The sequence below is a fragment of the Tupaia chinensis genome, unplaced genomic scaffold (assembly GCF_000334495.1).
Source record: "Tupaia chinensis unplaced genomic scaffold, TupChi_1.0 Scaffold000063_1, whole genome shotgun sequence".
NCBI lineage: Eukaryota > Metazoa > Chordata > Mammalia > Scandentia > Tupaiidae > Tupaia > Tupaia belangeri.
In genome coordinates, this window is record NW_006159521.1 from 2555889 (window position 1) to 2579396 (window position 23508).

General features: G+C 38.7%; 1 protein-coding gene across 1 annotated transcript in view; it reads right to left on the bottom strand.

Moving 5' to 3' along the window:
• Positions 1 to 541: 541 nt before the first annotated feature.
• Positions 542 to 23508, bottom strand: part of LACTB (lactamase beta) — a gene marked incomplete at its 5' end in the record, with an annotated part of 24404 nt that continues 1437 nt past the window's right edge. Inside the window, 4 exon segments of the mRNA XM_006141757.3 lie at positions 542 to 1334; positions 17160 to 17325; positions 21313 to 21667; positions 22222 to 22412. Of these exon segments, the coding sequence (XP_006141819.2) occupies positions 809 to 1334; positions 17160 to 17325; positions 21313 to 21667; positions 22222 to 22412 (1238 nt within the window).

Genomic DNA, 23508 nt, shown 5'->3' on the forward strand with positions numbered 1-23508 from the left:
GCACGCCCGGCGTGAGTTTAAGCTGCCGGGTCCAGGACTCGAACCGCAGTGGACTACCTAGGAGTCCAGTGACATAGCTATTACGCTAAATGCTGGTCCCAACATCAGGATTTCTGACATGTTTCAATGTTAGAACCTAATACGCTGATCTGACAGGAGGTGGAACTCAGGTGGTAATGTGAGCGATTGGGAGTGGCTGTATATACAGATGAGGCTTCCTTTACTCATTGGCTACTCACCTTCGGCTTTTTGGCCCAGTTCCAGTACCAGTAACGGTCCAGCCCAGGAGGTGCGGATCGCTGCTTTAGTGGACCACGATACCATGTTCTGTGACCTCTTTAGAGAATCAGAGTCAGAACCACCTGATTGCGTTACTCCTGAATTCTGAGCCTCAGAAACGGAGATGATAAATGTTTGTTCTTTTAATTTGGAATAGATAATATACTATTTCTCATAATCTTGATTCTGCTGTCAAATTAAAAGAATATTTGGAGACTCCTGTTGAATGAGATTTTTCTCTATATTATGCATCCAAAAAATACACATTTTACCAGAATATTTTATTTCAAGAGTTAACAATTCTTTCAAAAAGTAAAAACAATATAGCTACTTCCCTGAGTATAAAGAACTAATTCTACAATAAAAGACAGTTACAAAATTAAGCAATTAGAGGTACATAATTTTCTGCATTCAATTATACTCTATTACAAATTTATTCTTTAAAAAACTCCTGTATTTTGAAACTTTAATGTTGGAAAAAAAAAAAAAAAGAAAAACCAGCTCATTTTGCACCTCTGATATTAAGGTATCAGTCTGACCTGTCCTTTTCAAATTCCAAGGCAATCTTTAAAGCAGTGTTATTGAGGCCTACAGACTGCATATTACATATGATAGAAACGATTATTCCTCTTGGAGGAACTTTGTTGTTTATAGCTTCTGGGTCCAGTTCTTCAGGAAGGACCAGCAGAACGCTACTGGCCCCTACTGCACCTCCAGTATGTGAGGCATAATGCCTCTGCTTCCTACAGGAACCATATGTTTGCTTCTTTTCTACAACCCCCCATGCCATCGCATATTTACCCTCTTTATCCCAAGACATCTCTGTGTTAGGGACTGGTGTCCAAATCATAACCATTGTTTCTGGTTTGAGATAGCCAGGTAAGAGATTTTCATTTGTGTTCTTAAACAGCCCGACTTGGTAACCATACAACATCGCATTCCCAAATTTCAGAAGGTCACCCACTGTAGACAGAAATCCACCACCAGCCCATTTATAGGAGTTATCCACGTAAGGTGTGTTGACAAGACGTCTCTTTTTATTGTAAACATAAAATCTAAAATGAAATAAGAATGATCATTAAAAAGTTAATAGTCTACTATTGACTTTACACATGATAATAAGAAAACGTGTACAAGACAGATTGCATTTCAATGATCACACATTCTCAGAAACTACAAACTAACCACTAATTTTCAGTATGATTCAGATCCTAACAACATAGAGATAACTGAGTACAGTCTAATTACCTTTTGAATTAACACACATTCTCAGAAACTACAAACTAACCACTAATTTTCAGTATGATTCAGATCCTAACAACATAGAGATGACTGAATTACCTGTTGAATTAAAGCATAGAAAGTGGATTTTTTTTTTCCTATTGGTATGGCTTGCCCATGCTGAGTATATCAAACTTTTAATACCTGCAAAAATGTATTGATTAATATCACACATGATATATTTGCCCCAGGAAATAACCTAACATTTGGTAGATAGTCCTAGTCCTTGGGCTTAATGTTGTATCATGTGCCACTAGTGCATTTTATAATGAAAAGTGTACATGTTGGGATGTTCAGAATAAGGTTAATATTTGTAAGACGACTAGATTTCTTGGATAAAAATACCACATAAAGAGCCAGCAGATGATTTGGTGGTTAAGGCACTGGATCCCACATGTACGACTGTGGTTTGAATCCTGGACCTGGAGGCTTGAAATACCTGCCAGGCATGTGTAAGTGTGTGCCCCAAATCCTGAGAAGAATGGAGGAAAAGCGATTGTGACATGGCCATACCCCATGGGGATGGTTTCTCACTTTCTCTGATTTTGTCTATCTCCAGCAAGCGCATGTGCCCTATGGCAAAAATATAAAAACAAACAAACAAACAACTCCCCTAAACACATAAACATATCACACATATCATGTGATATGGCACTTTCTTGGTATAGTGGGAGAGGTAGGAGTTAGCACAACTCAGTTTGAATTCCAAACTCTAACCCATTAAGCTATGTTTATTTATTTCACACACACAGTTCTTACTAGGTGCTAGACATTGTTCTAAGAACTATGTAAATATAAGGTAATTATTCCTATAACAATATTAGGAGGTAGGTGCTATTATACACCCCTATTTTACATATGAGAAAGCTAAGCCAGATCATAAGTAACTTGTTCTAGTTCACAGAGTTTATTATAAGAATCAGAGTTGGATTTGAACCTAGGCAGTCTGGCATCCCCATTTCTGTGCTGTCTTTCTACTTCAGCATCTTCTTTTTAAATCTATTTTCTTTTCTTTCTTTTTTTTTTTTAAAGGTTTTTGCCATTGGGTGTGTGCACTCAGTGGGGAGAGAGACAGTGAAAGAGAAAGAAATCACCCCCTGGGGGATGGCCATGATGTAATCTCTTCTCTTCCACTCTCCTCTAGGGATTTTGGGTATGCACACACAAGTACCCGGCATGAATTTCAAGCCACCAGGTCCAGGACTCCAACCGCAGTCAGCCATGTATGAATCCAGTACCTTAACTTCCATACCACTGGCTGGCCCCAAGGACAGGAACATTTTCTACCTTATTAACTGATGATTCCCTTCCTAGGGAATACAGTCAGTGCTCATTCAACATGTTGAATAACTAATAACATTTGTTAGTTAAATAACTTTTTTTTTGGAGAGGTTTTTGATATAGGGCACGTGCGCTTGCCAGAAAGACAGAGAGAGAGACAGAGAGCAAGAAATCACCCCCGGGGGGATGGCCACGCCACAATCCGTTCTCCTCCAGTCTTCTCTCGGGATCTTGGGCACGCATGCACACGCACCTGGCTTGAGTTTAAGCCACTGGGTCCAGGACTTGAACCACAGTTGACTACATGGGAGTCCAGCAACAGCCATTACACCAACTGCTGGTCCCCAAATACATTTTTTTAAAGAATTAATTTTGTTTATTATTTTTTAAAATTTGACGAGAGAGAGAGAAAACGAGAAAGCAAGCTGCCAGGTCCAGGATTGCAAGTTGCAGTTGGCCATGTGGGAGTCTAGTGCCTTAACCACGAAGCTACCTGTCGGCCACCATAATATACTTATTTTCTTTTATGAGAGAGAGAGGAAAAGGGAGTGAGACAGCGGTATTTTAAAGGGATTTGCTGTGTTGCAATCCTGTTCCAGCCTCCATTAGCTAGGATTATAGGCATGTGCAGCTAAGCTCTGCTGGCCAGATACTTAATGAAGACACACTGCACAACACTGGAGAGACAAGTGCAACCATGCACTATGGCTGCTTTCTAGGGATGAACAGTTTTACTGGACAGCTGTTAAATGTCAAAGCACCATATCAATCATCTGGGGATTTCTGTTAAAATGAAGATTCTAAAGAAAAAGAAAATATAGATTCTGCTTCATTAAGTCTGGGAGGGGCCTAACATTCTGTGTGCACTTTTTTTTTTTTTTTTTAAAGATTTTTGCTATAGGGTATGTGCACTAGCCAGAGCGAAAAGAGAGGTAGACAAAGGAAAAGTGAGAAATTACCCCCAGGGGGAATGGCTGGTCCCCCAACAGCGTTCTTATACCCATCAAGGATCTTCTAATTCCCTTTTTACTGTGCCCTGGAGCACTGTTAGCTAGCATTTCCTGACACTCCTCTCAGGCCCTTCTGCTCTCCAAGTTCTAGCCTTCCACCCTGCGGTTTCCTAGAGCTCTCCAATAGCCAGGGGCTCTAGGTATACCAGGACGTCTCTCCCACAGAGATGACTACAAATCTGTCTGTACCACAACACCTACTCCAAACATACACCTGGATTTCCTACTAACATAAATAACTTCAAATTCGGTTGGAGAAGAACAGAAATTATGTTTATCAGAATCATGTGTGAGTCTATTCCCTGCCAAAATTATACCCTTCCTTCAAAAACGGTAACTTCAGAGGGGCTGTTGGGCATACATAATTTGAAAAATGACTCTTCCTTTTTCTTTCAAGATTCTTATATGTTCCCTAAAAGCCAAAGTCATAATTTTGGGTGAAGTAGGGTTGGCATTTAGGAAAGGTGTGGCCACAGCTATGTGTTTGAAGATGGAAAAAGTCTATAGAGGATTTTAATATGCTCTTTTGAGATCTAATGACCTGCTATATGGTCTTATGTCTCAAAATCACATATCTAAAACTAAATTAACCTCTTTCAAACATTCTTGTCATATTTCTTTCCACCAAACCTCAGTATCCAACCTGGAATAATTCTATTGTCCTCACTCTCACACTGAATAAGATGCTAATTTCTGCCTGTGTTTTACCCATTTCCCTTCTTTCACATGTATGGCCACTCCCATATTTTAGGCCTTCATGACCTTCTGAATGAACATTGGCTATACTCATAATTCCAGCCAACCAAGTAAAATCAGATCTGAAAGAAAATACATTACAGAAACACATTTCCTCAATGAGAAATTTCTTTCTTAGGAAGAACTCCCAAGTTCAATAAACTAGAACTGCCAATATTTCTGGCTAAAAATGCAGCTTTGCATAACTATAAAGCATTTCAAACTACTTACATTAAGGTGAAGAACTAGTACTTCTCAGTCACTCCTTTAAAAATAAAAATACGGAGAGTTCTAGACTTTAATCTAGAATTCTAAACTTTAGATGGACAAATTCTTAGGCTTTAATCTTTTAGTTCCTTTTTCACAAAGGACAAATTAGGTTTTTGTGAAAATAGTTTTGTTCAGCTGAATGACAAACCACCATTTCAAATTCCTAGGGGACTTTGCTTAAAGGAATGAAGTACTGATCTATGTTCTTAAGTGACTAGGTCATCTTTATAACTAGCTTATGGAATGAAGCCAGATAGTCTATTCCAACTTATTTAAGAATCCCCATATATGCACAAGAACTTTGAGTAACCATAGAAATCTTTATCTACAAACTTGGAAACTTACAATACTTAAACCATCCTACTTTAACATTTAGCATTAACATTTGGGTTGAGCCCACTAGAAGAGAGTCCATCAGCTAATGGCATAAAAAAGAGCTATATGGGGCCAGCGAGTGGCATGGTGGTTAAGGTGCTAGACTCCCACACAGCCAATTGCAGTTCAAGTCCCAGACTTGGTGACTTGCCTTCTCACTTTCCCTCTCTCTCTCTGCAATCTGTACATTCCCACACTGGGGACATTCATGCTGTAATCCCTTCTTCTCTCTCTCTGGTGAGTACACATGCCCTATAGTAAACTTAAAAGTGAAAGGGGCTAGCCAGTGGCATGGTAGTTTAGGCAGGTGGATCCAGCATGGTCAACTGAGTGGTTTGAGTCATGGACCCAAATGCTTGAAAAACATGCTAGGTGCTTGTGTGTGTGTGCCCCCAAATCCCCAAAGTAGGGAGTAATGGAGAAGAAGGGATTGTGGAGTGACCATCCCTCATGGAGGGTGCTCCTCACTTCTCCCCACATCCCGTTTCCTGATAAGCACACACACTCTAGAGCAAATGAAATAAAAAAGAAAGAAAATAAAAGGTAAAGGCTGTACCCACACTGTCAAAATGCAGCCAACATCTCAGGAAACATTCATTTTGTTTGGTTTTGGTCCCATCCAATTATAAAATTAGATATTTTAGTTGTAAGCACTGTGCCAAACACATACAAAACATGAACAAGGTCTAATAATAAGCTGATGCATTAACTAAGGGTTCACCTGTCAACAAACTGTCAATGGCAAAAATATTTACTCCATTCCCTTGTAAGTGTTTGCTTGAAGAGTTACTCATCTTACAGAGTACATTTGCTATACAGAATCAGTACAGCCACTTGCCTATAGAGAATCACTGGGTAAACTGTGGCCCTGAATAAAATCATAGTTTTCCTAAGTGAAAAAAAAAAGAGAAAACAGTGGTTAAGCCACTGGACTTCCACATGGCTGGCCAGTTTGAGTCCCGTACTTGGCAGCTTGAAACTCATGCCAGGGACATGAGCCTGCATGCCCAAAATCTAAGAGGATCACAAAGGAGAAAGGACTGTGGGGGTGTGATTTCTCGCTTTCTTTGTTTTTCCTCTATCTCTAAGGTGAATGCATGCGGCCTGTGGGAAAAATCTCTCTCTAAAAAAAACCAAAACCAAAACCAAAACAAAACAACTTTAAAAAATAATTATGACAGGGACCAGCAGTTGGCATAATGGCTGTCGCTGGACTCCCATGTAGTTGACTGCGATTTGAGTACCGGATCCGGCTTAAACTCATGCTGGGTGCATGTGCATGCGTGCCCAAGATCCTGAGAGGAGAATGGAGGAGAAGGGATTGTGGTGTGGCCATTCCCCTGGGAGGGGATTTTTTCACTTTCTGTCTATCTCTCTCTCTGTCTTTCTGGTGAGCACACATGCCCTATAGCAAAAACCTCTCAAAAAAAAAATTATGATAAAAAAACAAAAACACAAAACCAGAGTTGAGTTAGAAGTTCAAATAGATATTGGGTCAAATAAAATAAAAACAAAGCAAACAGACAGAACATTTTCCTAAGCAATGATATTTTCTTCTTCTTTTAGTGCTCTATCTTAATTCGGCAGCCCATTTAATCAAACTAAAATGAATCAATTATCCCATTAGAACTATTGGATACTCCCCAAAAATCTAGAAAATAAAGATACCAAAAAAAAAAAAAAACTCTAGACATTATAGGAACATTCTACACTACATGTGGCTTTTTTTCAAAGAAAGACAAAATGAAATTAACTCATCATCACATGCTATGCTTTGGTTTTTCAAGCCTCTGGGTCCTGGATTTGAACTGTGGCCAGTTACGTGGGAGTCCAGGCCCCTCACCATCATGCCAATGGCTGGTCCCCATATTTTGGTTTTTATGCAGTTACAAATTAATGACTTGCCAAGAAAACAGCAAATAGTAGCTGCTCTGCAATCTGTACATTCACAGAGCTTTACTTTCTAATTTAGAAAAGAGAATCGAGTCTACATAATGTCCTTCTCCTTATATACACACACGTACATACATTTTTAAATGCCTAGATCTAAATCAAAATTATGTCATGCATTTATGCCATCTCTAGCAGAGACTCTTTCAGATTCAACTGGCAACCTCTAGTATTTGTCAGTTTTTCTTATGCTTTCCAGAATATAACAGTAGGCCTAAAAAAATAAACACAGAGACTGAAGTGGTCAAGAACCTCAGGCCAAGTATGTGTGTGGTACATTTCCTTTATTTCTTTCTTTTTTTTTTTAAAGAATTATTTATTTAATTTTATTTATTCATTCATTCATTTTAATTTGATGAGAGAGAGAGAGAAAGCTATCAGTTCTGGGACTCGAACTGTGGTTGGTCACATGGAAATGTTTAGTGTCTTAACCACTATGCCACCTGCTGGCCCCTGTGGTATATTTCTTTTAAGAGTTATTTATTTTATTTACTATTATTATTTTAATTTTGGCCAGAGAGAGACAGAGAGAGAGAAAAAGAAATTGAGGAAGCAAGCTGCCGGCTTTAGGACTTGAACAGCAGTCAGTCATGCAGGAGTCCAGCACCTTACCGCACGCCACCTGCTGGCCCCAGTGTTTGTTTGTTTGTTTGTTTAGTTTTTTAAGAGGTTTTTGTCTTAGGGCACAGGCACTTGTCAGAGAGAAAGGGAGACAGAGACAGTGAGAGGGAAAATGAGAAATCACCCCACAGTGGGGACAGCCATGCTGTAATCCCTTCTCCATTCTCCTCCTGGGATCTTAGGGACTCATGTACTTGCACCCAAGTGGTGTATTTTTAGACAGGGTCTTACTAGATTGAGAACCTCCTGCCTCATCCTCCTGAGTAGCTGGAACTACAAGCTATTTCAGACAGGGTCTCACTATGTTGTCCACACTGGTCCTAAGTTCTCAATCCTCCCACCTCAGCCTTCCAAGCAGCTGGGACCACAGCTGTGCACAACTAAACCCCAGCTCACAAAGGCCCAGTTTACCAAGCAGCAGCATCCATTGCGCACTACCACCATGGCTAGGCTAACCATGGGCCGTTTAAAAAATTAAAATTCACTGCTTGTTGTTAACCTAATTTCTTTTGGGTCCTAAAAAATCTCTTTCAGACTAAAGACTGATTTGCAATGCACATTTAAGCCTTTTAAATAAACTGGTACTGTAAAAGTGAAAATTTATTTAAATACAACAGAAGATTGAACAAGCACTAGTGAGGGGATAGGAACATAAAGCTAAAAGAGTTCTAAGAAATGCTACAATTTCTTCTATTTCTGTAGAAAATACCAGTAAGCCATGTAGTGAGCATATACTAATAGAAATATTAGTGCATGCTCTAACGTAAAATAACAGGTGATTTGTTAAGTGTGCTACCTTTGTAATGAATCAAATAATAACACATGAAATACCAAATTAGTAGTTAGCCTCAAAACTCTCTCCCAAAACCTGTTTCATAAGTTATTAGTAAAAATTACTGCTAAAATTTTAGCTTGATTTACTTCACTGAATGGCTTTCATGTTTTGTTTTGCCCTTTTTTTTTAACCTCAACCAATACTTCTCATTTTGACTCAGTGAACATGTCAACATGAACACGGTGTCCCCATATAGAAGTTTGACAGAAAAATACACTAGTTACGTGGCTGGCTGTTTTTTGGAGAGGTTTTTGCTATAGGGCACATGCGCTCACCAGGAAGACAGAGAGAGACAGAAAGCGAGAAATCACCCCCCCCGGGGGGATGGTCACACCGCAATCCCTTTTCCTCCATTCTCTTCTTGGAATCTTGGGCACGCATGCACACACACACCTGGCGTGAGTTTAAGCCACTGGGTCTGGGACTCGAACCGCGGTCGACTACATGGGAGTCCAGTGACATACTGCCTCATCCTCCTGAGTAGCTGGAACTACAAGCTATTTCAGACAGGGTCTCACTATGTTGTCCACACTGGTCCTAAGTTCTCAATCCTCCCACCTCAGCCTTCCAAGCAGCTGGGACCACAGCTGTGCACAACTAAACCCCAGCTCACAAAGGCCCAGTTTACCAAGCAGCAGCATCCATTGCGCACTACCACCATGGCTAGGCTAACCATGGGCCGTTTAAAAAATTAAAATTCACTGCTTGTTGTTAACCTAATTTCTTTTGGGTCCTAAAAAATCTCTTTCAGACTAAAGACTGATTTGCAATGCACATTTAAGCCTTTTAAATAAACTGGTACTGTAAAAGTGAAAATTTATTTAAATACAACAGAAGATTGAACAAGCACTAGTGAGGGGATAGGAACATAAAGCTAAAAGAGTTCTAAGAAATGCTACAATTTCTTCTATTTCTGTAGAAAATACCAGTAAGCCATGTAGTGAGCATATACTAATAGAAATATTAGTGCATGCTCTAACGTAAAATAACAGGTGATTTGTTAAGTGTGCTACCTTTGTAATGAATCAAATAATAACACATGAAATACCAAATTAGTAGTTAGCCTCAAAACTCTCTCCCAAAACCTGTTTCATAAGTTATTAGTAAAAATTACTGCTAAAATTTTAGCTTGATTTACTTCACTGAATGGCTTTCATGTTTTGTTTTGCCCTTTTTTTTTAACCTCAACCAATACTTCTCATTTTGACTCAGTGAACATGTCAACATGAACACGGTGTCCCCATATAGAAGTTTGACAGAAAAATACACTAGTTACGTGGCTGGCTGTTTTTTGGAGAGGTTTTTGCTATAGGGCACATGCGCTCACCAGGAAGACAGAGAGAGACAGAAAGCGAGAAATCACCCCCCCCGGGGGGATGGTCACACCGCAATCCCTTTTCCTCCATTCTCTTCTTGGAATCTTGGGCACGCATGCACACACACACCTGGCGTGAGTTTAAGCCACTGGGTCTGGGACTCGAACCGCGGTCGACTACATGGGAGTCCAGTGACATAGCCATTATGCTAACTGCTGGTCCCACAGATAGGTTTTTTTCCTACTTTTTTGGTAGTAGGGTTACAGCAAGGCACATTCTTGCTTAGCTAGAAACTACATTTCCCAGCCTCACTTGTTGCTAAGTGTGACCAGATAGTTAAGTTTTTGCCAACAGAACGTGAGCACAGTGCAACACTTGAAAGTCCGGAACCTTGGTATTGAGGACCTGCTCCTCCACACTCTCACTCTTTCTGGCTGTGATCTAGCTTCAGTTACACATCTGGGAACATTGCCATGGAGAGAGAAGGAACAGGATGGAAACATCTGGATCCCTAAAGTTAAATGTGGAGATCTGTCTGCCAATCCAAAGCACTCACTTTAGGAATGCTACATGAGAGAATTAAACTTTTCTTCAAGTCACTGTATTCTGGTAAATCTCTGCTCTAATGGTCTAGCCTTTATTCTAAATTTTATATTTAGCCTTACTACATTCAATGTACTTTATTTAATTTTTGTATTCTACTTTGTTTCATTAAAGAAAGGGATCTGGGGACTGGATGGTAGCTCCATGGTAAAATATGGTGTTCTCTGAAGCAGACACACAGGGAAAGGTTCCTGGTTCATGTGGGGAGACAACCCCCTTCCAATACAGTGGACAAGCGTGTGCCTGTGATCAACGGCTGACTGAGGCTGGGGAGTGGACTACAGCATGAAAGCTCTGTCGGGGGTGTTATTGCTCTGTCTCTGTCTCTCTTGCTCATGGAAGAAATAAACAAACTTAAAAAATCAAAGAAAGAAGGAAGGAAGGAAGGAAGGAAGGAAGGAAGGAAGGAAGGAAGGAAGGAATGCTGAGGCCCAGTTGCTGTGGTACAGTGGATATGTACAGGATTACCAAGGCCCCTGAGGAGCTGGAGGGTTAGAGAAAGGGGCTAACTGTATGGCAAGAACTGACTGAGGGTACTTTTGCTCTCTGGTTCTCAGTCTCTTACGTTCATGCAATACCAACTTTTTTTTTTTTTTTCCAGCCCTGGAGAAGCAGCAGTTAAACCACATACATACGGAGCCAAAGCCTATATGGTTGATTCCAGTTCGAATCCTGGCCCTGGAGGCTTAAAAAACATGCCTAGCAGGTATACATGTGTATCCCAAATCCTAAAGAAATAGAGAAATGGAAGAAAAAGAATTGACGTATGACTACATCGTGGTGGGGGTGGGGGTGTGTAGAGCTCTCTTTCTCTCTCTGGTGAATGTAAGCACAATCTGGAAATTAAAAAAATGAAATTATACCAGGGACCAGCAGTTAGTGCAATGGCTACGTCACTGGACTCCCATGTAGTCGACCGCAGTTCGAGTCCTAGACCCGGTGGCTTAAACTCGTGCCAGGTACATGTGCGTGCATGCTCAAGATCCTGAGAGGAGAATGGAGGAGAAGGGATTGTAGCATGGCCATCCCCCTGGGGGGCGATTTCTTGCTTTCTGTCTCTTTGTCTCTCTCTGTATCTCTGGTGAGCACAAGTGCCCTACAGCAAAAGCTTCTTCAGAAAAAAGAAAAAAAAATTAAACCAAAGAAAGTATTGCTGATACTCATACAACTAAACTAATTCTAAACTAGATAACTGATCATAACCTATACTCTGACAACCACTATACTAAGAAGAAAAGGGAATTTATTTATTTATTTATTTATGTTTTGTTAGCTACAGGGTGCATGTGCTTGTCAGAAAAACAGAAAGAGACAGAAAGTGAGAAATAATCACTCCCCCAGGGGGGATGGCCACGCCGCAATCCCCTCTCCTCTATTCTCCTCTCGGGATCTTCTACACGCACACACACGCGCCAGGTGTGAGTTTAAGCTACCAGGTCTGGGACTCAAACCATGGTCGAGTACATGGGAGTCCAGCGATATAGCCATTAAGCCAACTGCTGGTCCCCAAAAAGGAGTTTTAAAAAATCAGTAAAAAACATAAATACTTCACAAATTGTGTAGTTCTTACCATAAATAATCAAAAGCTACCTGACCTAGCCATTTTATAAACTTCTGATTCATCTTCCTAACATTTGCTATAGCTACACTTTTATTAGTATCTTTCTTTCGGAATTAGGTTTTTTTGTATCAAGTACTTGCTTTTGAATACTTTTTCCTCTAATAATAAAACTCCAAATAACATTAAAAAGTAAAAGGAATCTTTTTCATATTTTGTAACAGTGCTCAATTTAATTTTTTTCATCTTCTTAAGTGTCTTAATTTTTCTAGACAAATAAATTAATATTTAATAAAATTTTAAAATTCAAATAATTTCATGTGTAATTTTGAAATATACAAGTTGAAGCAAGGAATTAGTATGTACTCGGCTCATATTATTAATTCATTTATTTAATTATTAAACATTTATTTATTGGAACCAGCAGTTAGCATAATGGCTATGTTGCTGGACTCCCATGTAGTCGACTGCGGTTCAAGTCCCGGACCCAGTGGCTTAAACTCACGCTGGGTGCATGTGCGTGCGTGCCCAAGATCCTGAGAGGAGAATGGAAGAGAAGGCACTGCGGCGTGGCCATCCCCCCTGGGGGGTGATTTCTCGCTTTCTGTTTCTCTGTCTCTCTGTCTTTCTGGCTAGCACACACACCCTATAGCCAAAACCTCCCCCCCCCAAAAAAAAAAGCCCCCAACATCTATTTATTGATTGACTGATTGTGATTTTTCAAGTCACTAGATCCAGGACTTGAACCATGATCAGTCACGTCGGAATCCAGCCTCCTTAACCACACACCAGCAGTTCACATTATTTTAATCCTGTTCATCTCAACTAAATATTTAAATTTTAGCACTTTCATACAGTTGTATTTAAATTACTTTACATAATATACATTAATGATTAAAACTCTAAATCACTAAAAAAGCTTTCTATGGGTCCAGCAGTTAGCTCACTAGCTATATTGCTGGACTTCCATGTAGTCAAACGTGGTTCGAGTCTTGGACCCAGTGGCTTAAACTCACGCCGGGCGTGTGTGTGTGCATGCCCAAGCTCCTGGGAGGAGAATGGAGGAGAAGGGATTGTGCCATGGCCAACCCCCTTGGGGGTTGATTTCTCAATTTCTGTCTCTCTCTGTCTTTCTGGCGAGCGCATGCGTCCTAAAGCAAAAACCTCTCCAAAAAAAAAAGAAAAAGAAAATAAAAGCTTTCTACAACACATAACATAAACTAAAATTTAAAACTAAAAGCCTGAAAAGTCGGAAAAAAACCTTGTCTATTATACTGGCAAGTTAACAAAATATAAAATTATTTTAAATTATATCATTTTTCCCTCCTAAAAATTCAAGTTAATTTCTCAAAGTCAGTGTCCTGAAACCCTCAGAAATTATATTAAAAGATGCTTAGGGAACCAGCAGTTAGCGTAATGGCTATGTTGCTGGACTCCCACGTAGTCGATTGCGGTTCGCGTCCAGGACCTGGTGGCTTAAAACTCACGCCGGGCGCGTGTGCGTGCGTGCCCAAGATCCCAAGAAGAGAATGGAGGAGAAGGGATTGCGGCGTGACCATTCCCCCTGGGGGGTGATTTCTTGCTTTCTGTCTCTATGTCTCTGTCTGTCTGGCGAGCGCACGCACCCTATAGCAAAAACCTCTCCAAAAAAAAAAAAAAGATGCTTAAACAATTTGTCTAATCTTTTGGTTTGAATACCCAAACCAAATTTACATAAGTAATTCTAACTAGAAAACTGGGACTATGGCTTAATTTAAAAAAAAAAAATTTATTATTATTTTTTAATCTGACCACAGAGAGACATGGAGAGAGAGAGAAAGAGAAAGTGAGAAAGCAAGCCACCAGGTCTAGGACTCGAACCATTCTCAGCCATGTGGGAATCCAGTGCCTCAACCACATTATCTGTTGGCCCAGCTTAAACGTTTTAAAATCTGAATCTTTATAATTAAAAAGTACCAAGCCAGGTGATAGCATAATGATTAAGGTGGCTGGATCCCACATGGCCAACTGTCTGGTTCTATCTGGTTCAAGTCCTGGGCCCTGTGGCTTGAAAAACATGTGGGATGTGAGTGCACAGGTGCCCAAGATCCTGAAAGGAGAAATAGAGGAAAAGGAATTATGCAGACGGTCCCCTATGGGAAAGGGTGCTTTCTCATTCTCTCTCTCTTCCTCTCTGTCTCTCTCCAGAGAGCACAAGAGCCTTCTTGCAAATTATATATATATTTTAGAAAGATTTTTGCTATAGGACATGTGTACTTGACATTCAGACAGAGACAGAGAGAAAGGGAAAAATCATACCCCCCTCCCCAGGAGGATGAATACGCCACAATCCCTTTTCCTCCATTTCCTCTTGAGATTTTGGGCATGCATATACAAGCACCCAGCATGAGTTTCAAGCCACCAGATCCAAGACTTGAACCACGGTCAGCCATGTGGGAGTCCTATGACTTAACTACTATGCTACCTGCTAGCTCTCTGGCAAGTAATTTATTTATTTTAAATGTGCCTAAGGGCACCTAACTGTAAAACAGTCCTTTAGACCCAGATTTTTAAAGTATTCAGTTAGTTACAAAGCACTCAGTATTTTTACAAAAAATCTTAATTACCCTTACTAATGGCATATGGCAGAGGTCTACATAATCAAAATCAGAACATTAAAAAAGAAATTGGGAGCAAGCACTTGCTAGAGAGAAACAGAGAGAGACAAAGAGAAAGAGAAAAAGCACCCCCTATGAGGCACGGTCACGCCACAATCTCCTCTTGTTGAGATTTTGGACACATGCACACACATGCCCCTAGTATGTTTCTCAAACCACAGGGTTAGGACTCAAAATGTACAGTTGGCCATAAGGGATCCAGCTGCCTTAACTAATAAGCTATGGTGTGGCCCATTACTTTTTTTTTTTTCCTTAAGTTTTTGTCACAGGGCATGTGTACTTGCCCAGAAAGAGATAGAGGACAGAGAAAAGGAAAGTGCAAAATCCACCTGAGAGCCACTCCACAATCCCTTCTCCTCCATTGTCCTCTTGGGATTTGGGGCACACGCGCACACACACCTGGCGTGATTTTCAAGCTGCTGCGTCTGGAACTCGAAATGTGGTCAGCCATGTGGGAATCTAGTGCCTTAACCACCATGCCACCTGCTGGCCCTACCCAGAACATTATAATGTTCACTATTAACACATAAAATTAATGTGGGTAAGTAATGTAATAACCATTTACCCTTATAAATAGTTTCATATTTTATATACTTAATATTGTATTTACTTTTTAAAATAATTATTTTATTTCACTTTATTTATTTATTTACACTTTTAATTTGACCAAAGAGGGACAGAGTGAGAGAGAGTGATAGGGAAAGTGAGAAAGCAAGCCGCCAGGTCTGGGACTCGAACAACAGTTGGCCATGTGAGAGTCCAGCGTCTTTAACCATCATGCCACCTACCAGCCCCTATACTTAATATTTTAAAACGAGATATTAAATAATGGCAGTGGTAGACTATATCTCACTGATTAAAGTAAGAATCCAAGAGTACATAATGGTATGAATAAATAAGTACATAAATATATAAGGGAGAAGGGAAAGCACTTTCTCATGCCAACTAACAGATATAGAATGAGTGCTGGAATTGGAAAATCACCCTTTGGCAACCAACACTACAATAACTGATTCAGTCATGAATCATTAGCAGATGTTAAAACTAACAAAACATGGGAACCAGCAGTTAGCGTAATGGCTATGTCGCTGGACTCCCACATAGTCGACTGCAGTTCGCGTCCCAGACCCGGTGGCTTAAAACTCACGCCGGGCGCATGTGCATGCATGCCTAAGATCCTGAGAGGAGAATGGAGGAGAAGGGACTGCGGCGTGACCATTCCCCCTGGGGGGTGATTTCTTGCTTTCTGTCTCTATGTATCTCTCAGTCTGGCGAGCGCACATGCCCTATAGCGAAAACCTCTCAAAAAAAAAAAACAAAAAAAAACTAACAAAACATTTGACGTAAGAAACAGGATTTTTGGGGCTGGCAGGTGGCGTGGTGGCTAAAGGTGCTGGACTCCCACAAGGCCCACCATGGTTCAAATCTCAGACCTGGTGGTTTGCTTTCTTACTTTCCATCTCTCTCTGATCAAACTGGAAAACAATAAATAATAATAAATAAAGTTCAATAAAAAATTATTTAAAAAAAGAAAGATGATTTTTATATAATCCCAAATTATCTTCTTCTAATATATATGTGCTAATTACAAAGGGTAAGGTAGTAATTTTATAGTGAAGAAACTTGACAAATCATCTCAACAAAATTATTAAAATGCCATTTGCAATAATGTGGCAAACTGACATCATGTGACTTCTGAGAAACCTAACAATAAATGTAATGTAGGATCCTGGATTAGAACTTGGTCCAGAATTTTCTTTTTCCTTTCTTTGGCTATAAAGGACATCATGAGAACGATTGGCAAAATTTGAATAAGGTTTAGGGTGATAGAAGCATTAAATCGATGTTAATTTCCCGAATGCCCTTGTTTTTAGAAAATACACACTTACATATTTAACAATAAAGGGATGCCAGGTCTGTAATTTATTTCTAAATGGTTCAGAAAAAAATAACATGTAGATAAACAATACAAATGTGCTAAAATAATAACAGTTGGGAATCTCAGTGCAGGGAACATATGAATTATTTGCACTATGGCAACTTTTCTGTGAGTTTAAAATCATCTTAAAATAAACATAAAATAATAAAAGGTAAACAAAGCGTGAGTTGAAACAAGAAAAGGGATGAGTAAAGGACAATTACGTATGCTCATAAAGGGTGTAAGTTAGCTTAATCAGACTTGAATTATGACTGCTGTCATTTATCTAAGGATTGATGTACTTTACAAACCTGTTTTGTTTCCTTCCTTATAAGTGGAAAAACAGACATGTAGAAAAGTTCCCAAAATGTGGCAAGTTGATATTGGAATGGACATTGAAAATCTGACGTTTAATTGCTAACATAGTTAAGATGTGATGCGGCTAGACACACCAGAAGGTATTGGTTTACCTTGCTCTATTGTAAATCACTGGCTCATTTTCTTCCTGCACAGTTGTCAGCATGTCCAAGTCATGGAATATTTTCTGCATATAGTCCAAATATTTATATCCTGAAGCTCTTTCTACTATGGCTGCCAGTAGGGTATAGCCAAAGGTCGAATACAAAAACTGACTACCTTGAGACATCATTGCAAGGAGGGAAAAAGTAAAAGAAAACATTTGATTATTATTCAAAGCTATGTAAAATATTTTCCCACTGAAAACTGGCATACTTTTAAAACTGGAGTATTTTACTTTTGCATTTCGAGAAAGATTATGGATGAAACATCAACAAGTTTAGTTAACTTTACAATAGCCCTGTTTATTACATGTCTCTAATGCAAGAATAAAAGGATGATCAGTATACTTAAAATTTCATATAATCTGTTCCTTTCTCTGATAATGAAATGAGTAAATACATATCACCTCAAAACAAGATAAAACAAAAATTCTTCAACAAAACAAGAAGGAGGAAATAAAGTAAATTTGATTTCTTGAGGCAACTCTTATTCTTAATATACTATCTATTGTTTAAGACATAAATAGGTATAAAATTTTTATGTTAATAAAATATATGTATGTATAAAAGTCATGTTTCAAATACATAAATATAAATAATCAAATATATATGTTGTTTCAAATAAATAACTTTTTTCATATTGGATTCTAGAAACCTAAGACTATATAATTTGTAATAACAATGGGCAGGAACTTTATTTTTTAAGAGAAAATCCATAATTATATTTCCTTTGTCCCTATCAATTTTATATGTATATACATATATAATATATATTCATAGTAAACTGAACTTTTTTCCTTTTTTCTTTCTTGAGATTTTTTTTTTTTTTTTGCTATAGGGCGTGTGTGCTCACCACAAAGACAGAGAGACAGAAAGCGAGAAATCACCCCCCAGGGGGGATGGTCACATCACAATCCCTTCTCCTCTCGGGATCCTGAGTGCACGCACACACACATGTGCCCAGCGTGAGTTTAAGCCACTGGGTCCGGGACTCGAACCGCAGTCCACTACATGGGAGTCCAGCGACATAGCCATTACATCAACTGCTGGTCCCAGTAAACAGAACTTGGAATAAAAGTTCATAAAGTCATGGTAAACTTAAAAGCTTTTAAGTGGTTTCACTAGACTTCCTATCAAATATACATAAAAGCAAAGATGATTATTTTATAGATAAGGTTTTTGGGAAATAAAATTAAGTAGCTAAATAACTGTTTTAATGCATTAATTTTTTTAGAGGTTTTGCCTTAGGGCATGTACGCTCATCAGAGAGATTGACAGAGACTGTGAGAGGGAAAGTGAGAAATCACCTCCTGGGGGGATCATGCTGCAATCCCTTCTCTTCCACTCTCCTTCCCAGGATATTGGGCATGCATGCCCAAGTGCCTGGCATGATTTTCAAGCCACTGGGTCTGGGACTGGAACCGTGGTCAGCCATGTGGGAGTCCAGCAATGTAACTGCTAAGCCATCTGCTGGCCCCAATACTGATTTATTTAAGGAATGAAGACATAAAATAAATTGAGCAAATTAAATTCTAACTAAATACTAATAATACTAGCAATACTTTACCATGTCTACTTTGTTCTATTATTATTTTCTATTATTATTGTTTGAATTATTATTCCAACATTTCTCCATAGTTTTTCATGAATATCTTGATACTGAGAATCACCTAAATGACTGGATAGCCTTCAAATCAGCTAAATCTAAAGAAGTACCCTTCTGGAGTTTAGGCTTTGATAGGAACTACGAAAAGGTAAGTGCTAGAATGGATTAAACCACAACCATTAATATACTCAGGCTGGTATAACACTGGATTTCCTGAAAATTAACATCCCAATAATGATGACTTTGTTAAGAGAAGGAATTAACACTCACCAGGTTTAAAGAACAAAGGATCATTTTTAAATAATCTTAGGGAATCAATTGAGTTTTCAAACTTTTCTTTCAAATATAGTTCACCTTGTTCAAACTCATTTTTTGCCAGGTTCTGAATTCCGGCCCTTGGCTTCATTATCCTGCTCTGTCTTAGCTTTAGCAAATCAATTGAGTTTTCAAACTTTTCTTTCAAATATAGTTCACCTTGTTCAAAATCATTTTTTTTCTTGCCAGGTTTTGAATTCCGGCCCTTGGCTTCATTATCCTGCTCTGTCTTAGCTTTAGCAAAGTCAATCTTTTCATTACTTTTGCCTCCTTTTTCTTTCAACTCTTTTTCTTGGTCAGATGTCATTGTTGTCTCTTTCAGCATCTTTAAGGCTTTATAAGCTTTCTCCTCTTTCACTTTTTTTATGTCCTTTTCATAATGACGAATTCCACTTAAATGGGAAATCAGTAATCTTGTTGTGACAGAAACCTAATTGTAAAAACATAAAAGTTCGATTACAATATTAAACTGTATAGTAAAAAGTAAGTAGTTGGAATAATGCCACAGTGACAGTTTTTCAGTTTAAAGAGCTGCTGGAAAAATATCATGCATGGATCCTTAGCTTCGTATTTCAGAAAAATACCTATCCAATTATCATCTGGACTTAAAAAAAAAAATCTATCAACAATAAGTAAAACCAAAGCAGGCTGGCCAGTGACATGGTGGTTAGGGCAGCTGGATCTCACATGACAGACTGCACAGTTCAAGTCCCAGAGCTGATGGGTTGAAAGACATGCCAGGTGCAAGTGTGTGTGGCCAAAATCCTGAGAGGAGAAATAAAGAAGGGACTGCAGCATGACCAGCCTCCCCAAAGAGGTGCTTTCTTACTTTCCTTCTCTCTCTTGCTCTGTCTCTCCTGTTAGCACACATGTCCTCTAGCAAATTAAGAACAAACCAGTGAATCTCATGAAACATTTAAAATTTACATTCCAGCATAAACCACTTAACATACCATTAGCAAAATGAACTGTGAGTTTCACTACCTTTTCACCTTCATATTCTTTTTCTGGGAATTCAGGAACATAATGTTGTACTGGAATATCAAGATCCAATTTTCCTGCTTCCCACAATTTGGCAAGAGCAACCATGGTGAGGCTTTTGCTGATGCTGGCAATTCTCATAACTGTTTTTTTTTTTGCTATAGGGCGTGTGTGCTCACCACAAAGACAGAGAGACAGAAAGCGAGAAATCACCCCCCAGGGGGGATGGTCACATCACAATCCCTTCTCCTCTCGGGATCCTGAGTGCACGCACACACACATGTGCCCAGCGTGAGTTTAAGCCACTGGGTCCGGGACTCGAACCGCAGTCCACTACATGGGAGTCCAGCGACATAGCCATTACATCAACTGCTGGTCCCAGTAAACAGAACTTGGAATAAAAGTTCATAAAGTCATGGTAAACTTAAAAGCTTTTAAGTGGTTTCACTAGACTTCCTATCAAATATACATAAAAGCAAAGATGATTATTTTATAGATAAGGTTTTTGGGAAATAAAATTAAGTAGCTAAATAACTGTTTTAATGCATTAATTTTTTTAGAGGTTTTGCCTTAGGGCATGTACGCTCATCAGAGAGATTGACAGAGACTGTGAGAGGGAAAGTGAGAAATCACCTCCTGGGGGGGATCATGCTGCAATCCCTTCTCTTCCACTCTCCTTCCCAGGATATTGGGCATGCATGCCCAAGTGCCTGGCATGATTTTCAAGCCACTGGGTCTGGGACTGGAACCGTGGTCAGCCATGTGGGAGTCCAGCAATGTAACTGCTAAGCCATCTGCTGGCCCCAATACTGATTTATTTAAGGAATGAAGACATAAAATAAATTGAGCAAATTAAATTCTAACTAAATACTAATAATACTAGCAATACTTTACCATGTCTACTTTGTTCTATTATTATTTTCTATTATTATTGTTTGAATTATTATTCCAACATTTCTCCATAGTTTTTCATGAATATCTTGATACTGAGAATCACCTAAATGACTGGATAGCCTTCAAATCAGCTAAATCTAAAGAAGTACCCTTCTGGAGTTTAGGCTTTGATAGGAACTACGAAAAGGTAAGTGCTAGAATGGATTAAACCACAACCATTAATATACTCAGGCTGGTATAACACTGGATTTCCTGAAAATTAACATCCCAATAATGATGACTTTGTTAAGAGAAGGAATTAACACTCACCAGGTTTAAAGAACAAAGGATCATTTTTAAATAATCTTAGGGAATCAATTGAGTTTTCAAACTTTTCTTTCAAATATAGTTCACCTTGTTCAAAATCATTTTTTTTCTTGCCAGGTTTTGAATTCCGGCCCTTGGCTTCATTATCCTGCTCTGTCTTAGCTTTAGCAAAGTCAATCTTTTCATTACTTTTGCCTCCTTTTTCTTTCAACTCTTTTTCTTGGTCAGATGTCATTGTTGTCTCTTTCAGCATCTTTAAGGCTTTATAAGCTTTCTCCTCTTTCACTTTTTTTATGTCCTTTTCATAATGACGAATTCCACTTAAATGGGAAATCAGTAATCTTGTTGTGACAGAAACCTAATTGTAAAAACATAAAAGTTCGATTACAATATTAAACTGTATAGTAAAAAGTAAGTAGTTGGAATAATGCCACAGTGACAGTTTTTCAGTTTAAAGAGCTGCTGGAAAAATATCATGCATGGATCCTTAGCTTCGTATTTCAGAAAAATACCTATCCAATTATCATCTGGACTTAAAAAAAAAAATCTATCAACAATAAGTAAAACCAAAGCAGGCTGGCCAGTGACATGGTGGTTAGGGCAGCTGGATCTCACATGACAGACTGCACAGTTCAAGTCCCAGAGCTGATGGGTTGAAAGACATGCCAGGTGCAAGTGTGTGTGGCCAAAATCCTGAGAGGAGAAATAAAGAAGGGACTGCAGCATGACCAGCCTCCCCAAAGAGGTGCTTTCTTACTTTCCTTCTCTCTCTTGCTCTGTCTCTCCTGTTAGCACACATGTCCTCTAGCAAATTAAGAACAAACCAGTGAATCTCATGAAACATTTAAAATTTACATTCCAGCATAAACCACTTAACATACCATTAGCAAAATGAACTGTGAGTTTCACTACCTTTTCACCTTCATATTCTTTTTCTGGGAATTCAGGAACATAATGTTGTACTGGAATATCAAGATCCAATTTTCCTGCTTCCCACAATTTGGCAAGAGCAACCATGGTGAGGCTTTTGCTGATGCTGGCAATTCTCATAACTGTTTCTGGTTTACACGGTACACGGTTCTCAACATCAGCATAACCTAAACCTTTTGGGGGAAGAAAAGCAAAAAAAAAATTTTTTTTTTTTTTTTTTTTTTTTTTAGTATTTAAGATTACTGTATTTCCTTACCAGACGAACGGTACAAAAATTTTTTATAGGTCAATCAACCCTTGTTCAAATTGGGAACATATCAAATAATCATGGGAAATTTACTTATTTGGAAGTGAATTTTTAACTATCCAAATGCCAAGATACTACACAAAACATTCACAGGAACTTTTTCCATCCTTTTTGATTTGCACAAACATTTCCTACATAATCCCGTAACAACAGAGAAATGGTACATCTTTTTCTTTTGATTTGAAAACAGAAAAGCAAAATTGATCGGCTTCATCATCAAACGAATCTACCTACCCATAGACTTAATTTAGCTGCAAACTAGAAGAAAAACTACACACTACTAATTTAAAGTTCTTTCTAGAAAAATTAAGTTTGGTTTCCATCTTCTGCATAGACTGAAAGTACATAAGATGAAATAAACAGATTTGAAAATATGTACAAAGACTTTTTAAAGTGTAAATATTCATTATTCTGAAAATACCTGCACACAAATGAAGTCCTTGGCTAAAAGCTGACATTTATGTAATTTTTTACTGTAAATTTTTTTCATGAGTTAGGTATATTAAGCTACACTTATACTCGGGGTAAGAATTATTTTTCTTTAAGTTTAGAACCCTACTGCACCCATCTTTTCCTAAATACTATTTTCTTCAAAGAATGTTATATGTATTTCCTGAGAGCAGGACTCCTAAAGTCTTCGGGTGACCAAATGAACCCATTGGCATACAACAGAGAAGTTTTTATTTATTTTTTTAAAGAATTATTTATTTATTTCCTTTTGTTATTTTTTTTTCTTTATTTGACGAGAGAGAGAGAGAGAGACAGAGAGAGAGAGAGAGGGAAAGGGAGAAAGCAAGCCACCAGGTTCGGGACTTGAACCATGGTTGGCCATGTGGGAATCCAGCACTCTTATCTACCACACCACCTGCTGGCCCCAGAGAAGTTATTTTTAAAAATGCTTTGATTTGGGGGAACCAGCAGTTAGCGTAATGGCTATGTCGCTGGACTCCCACGTAGTCGAC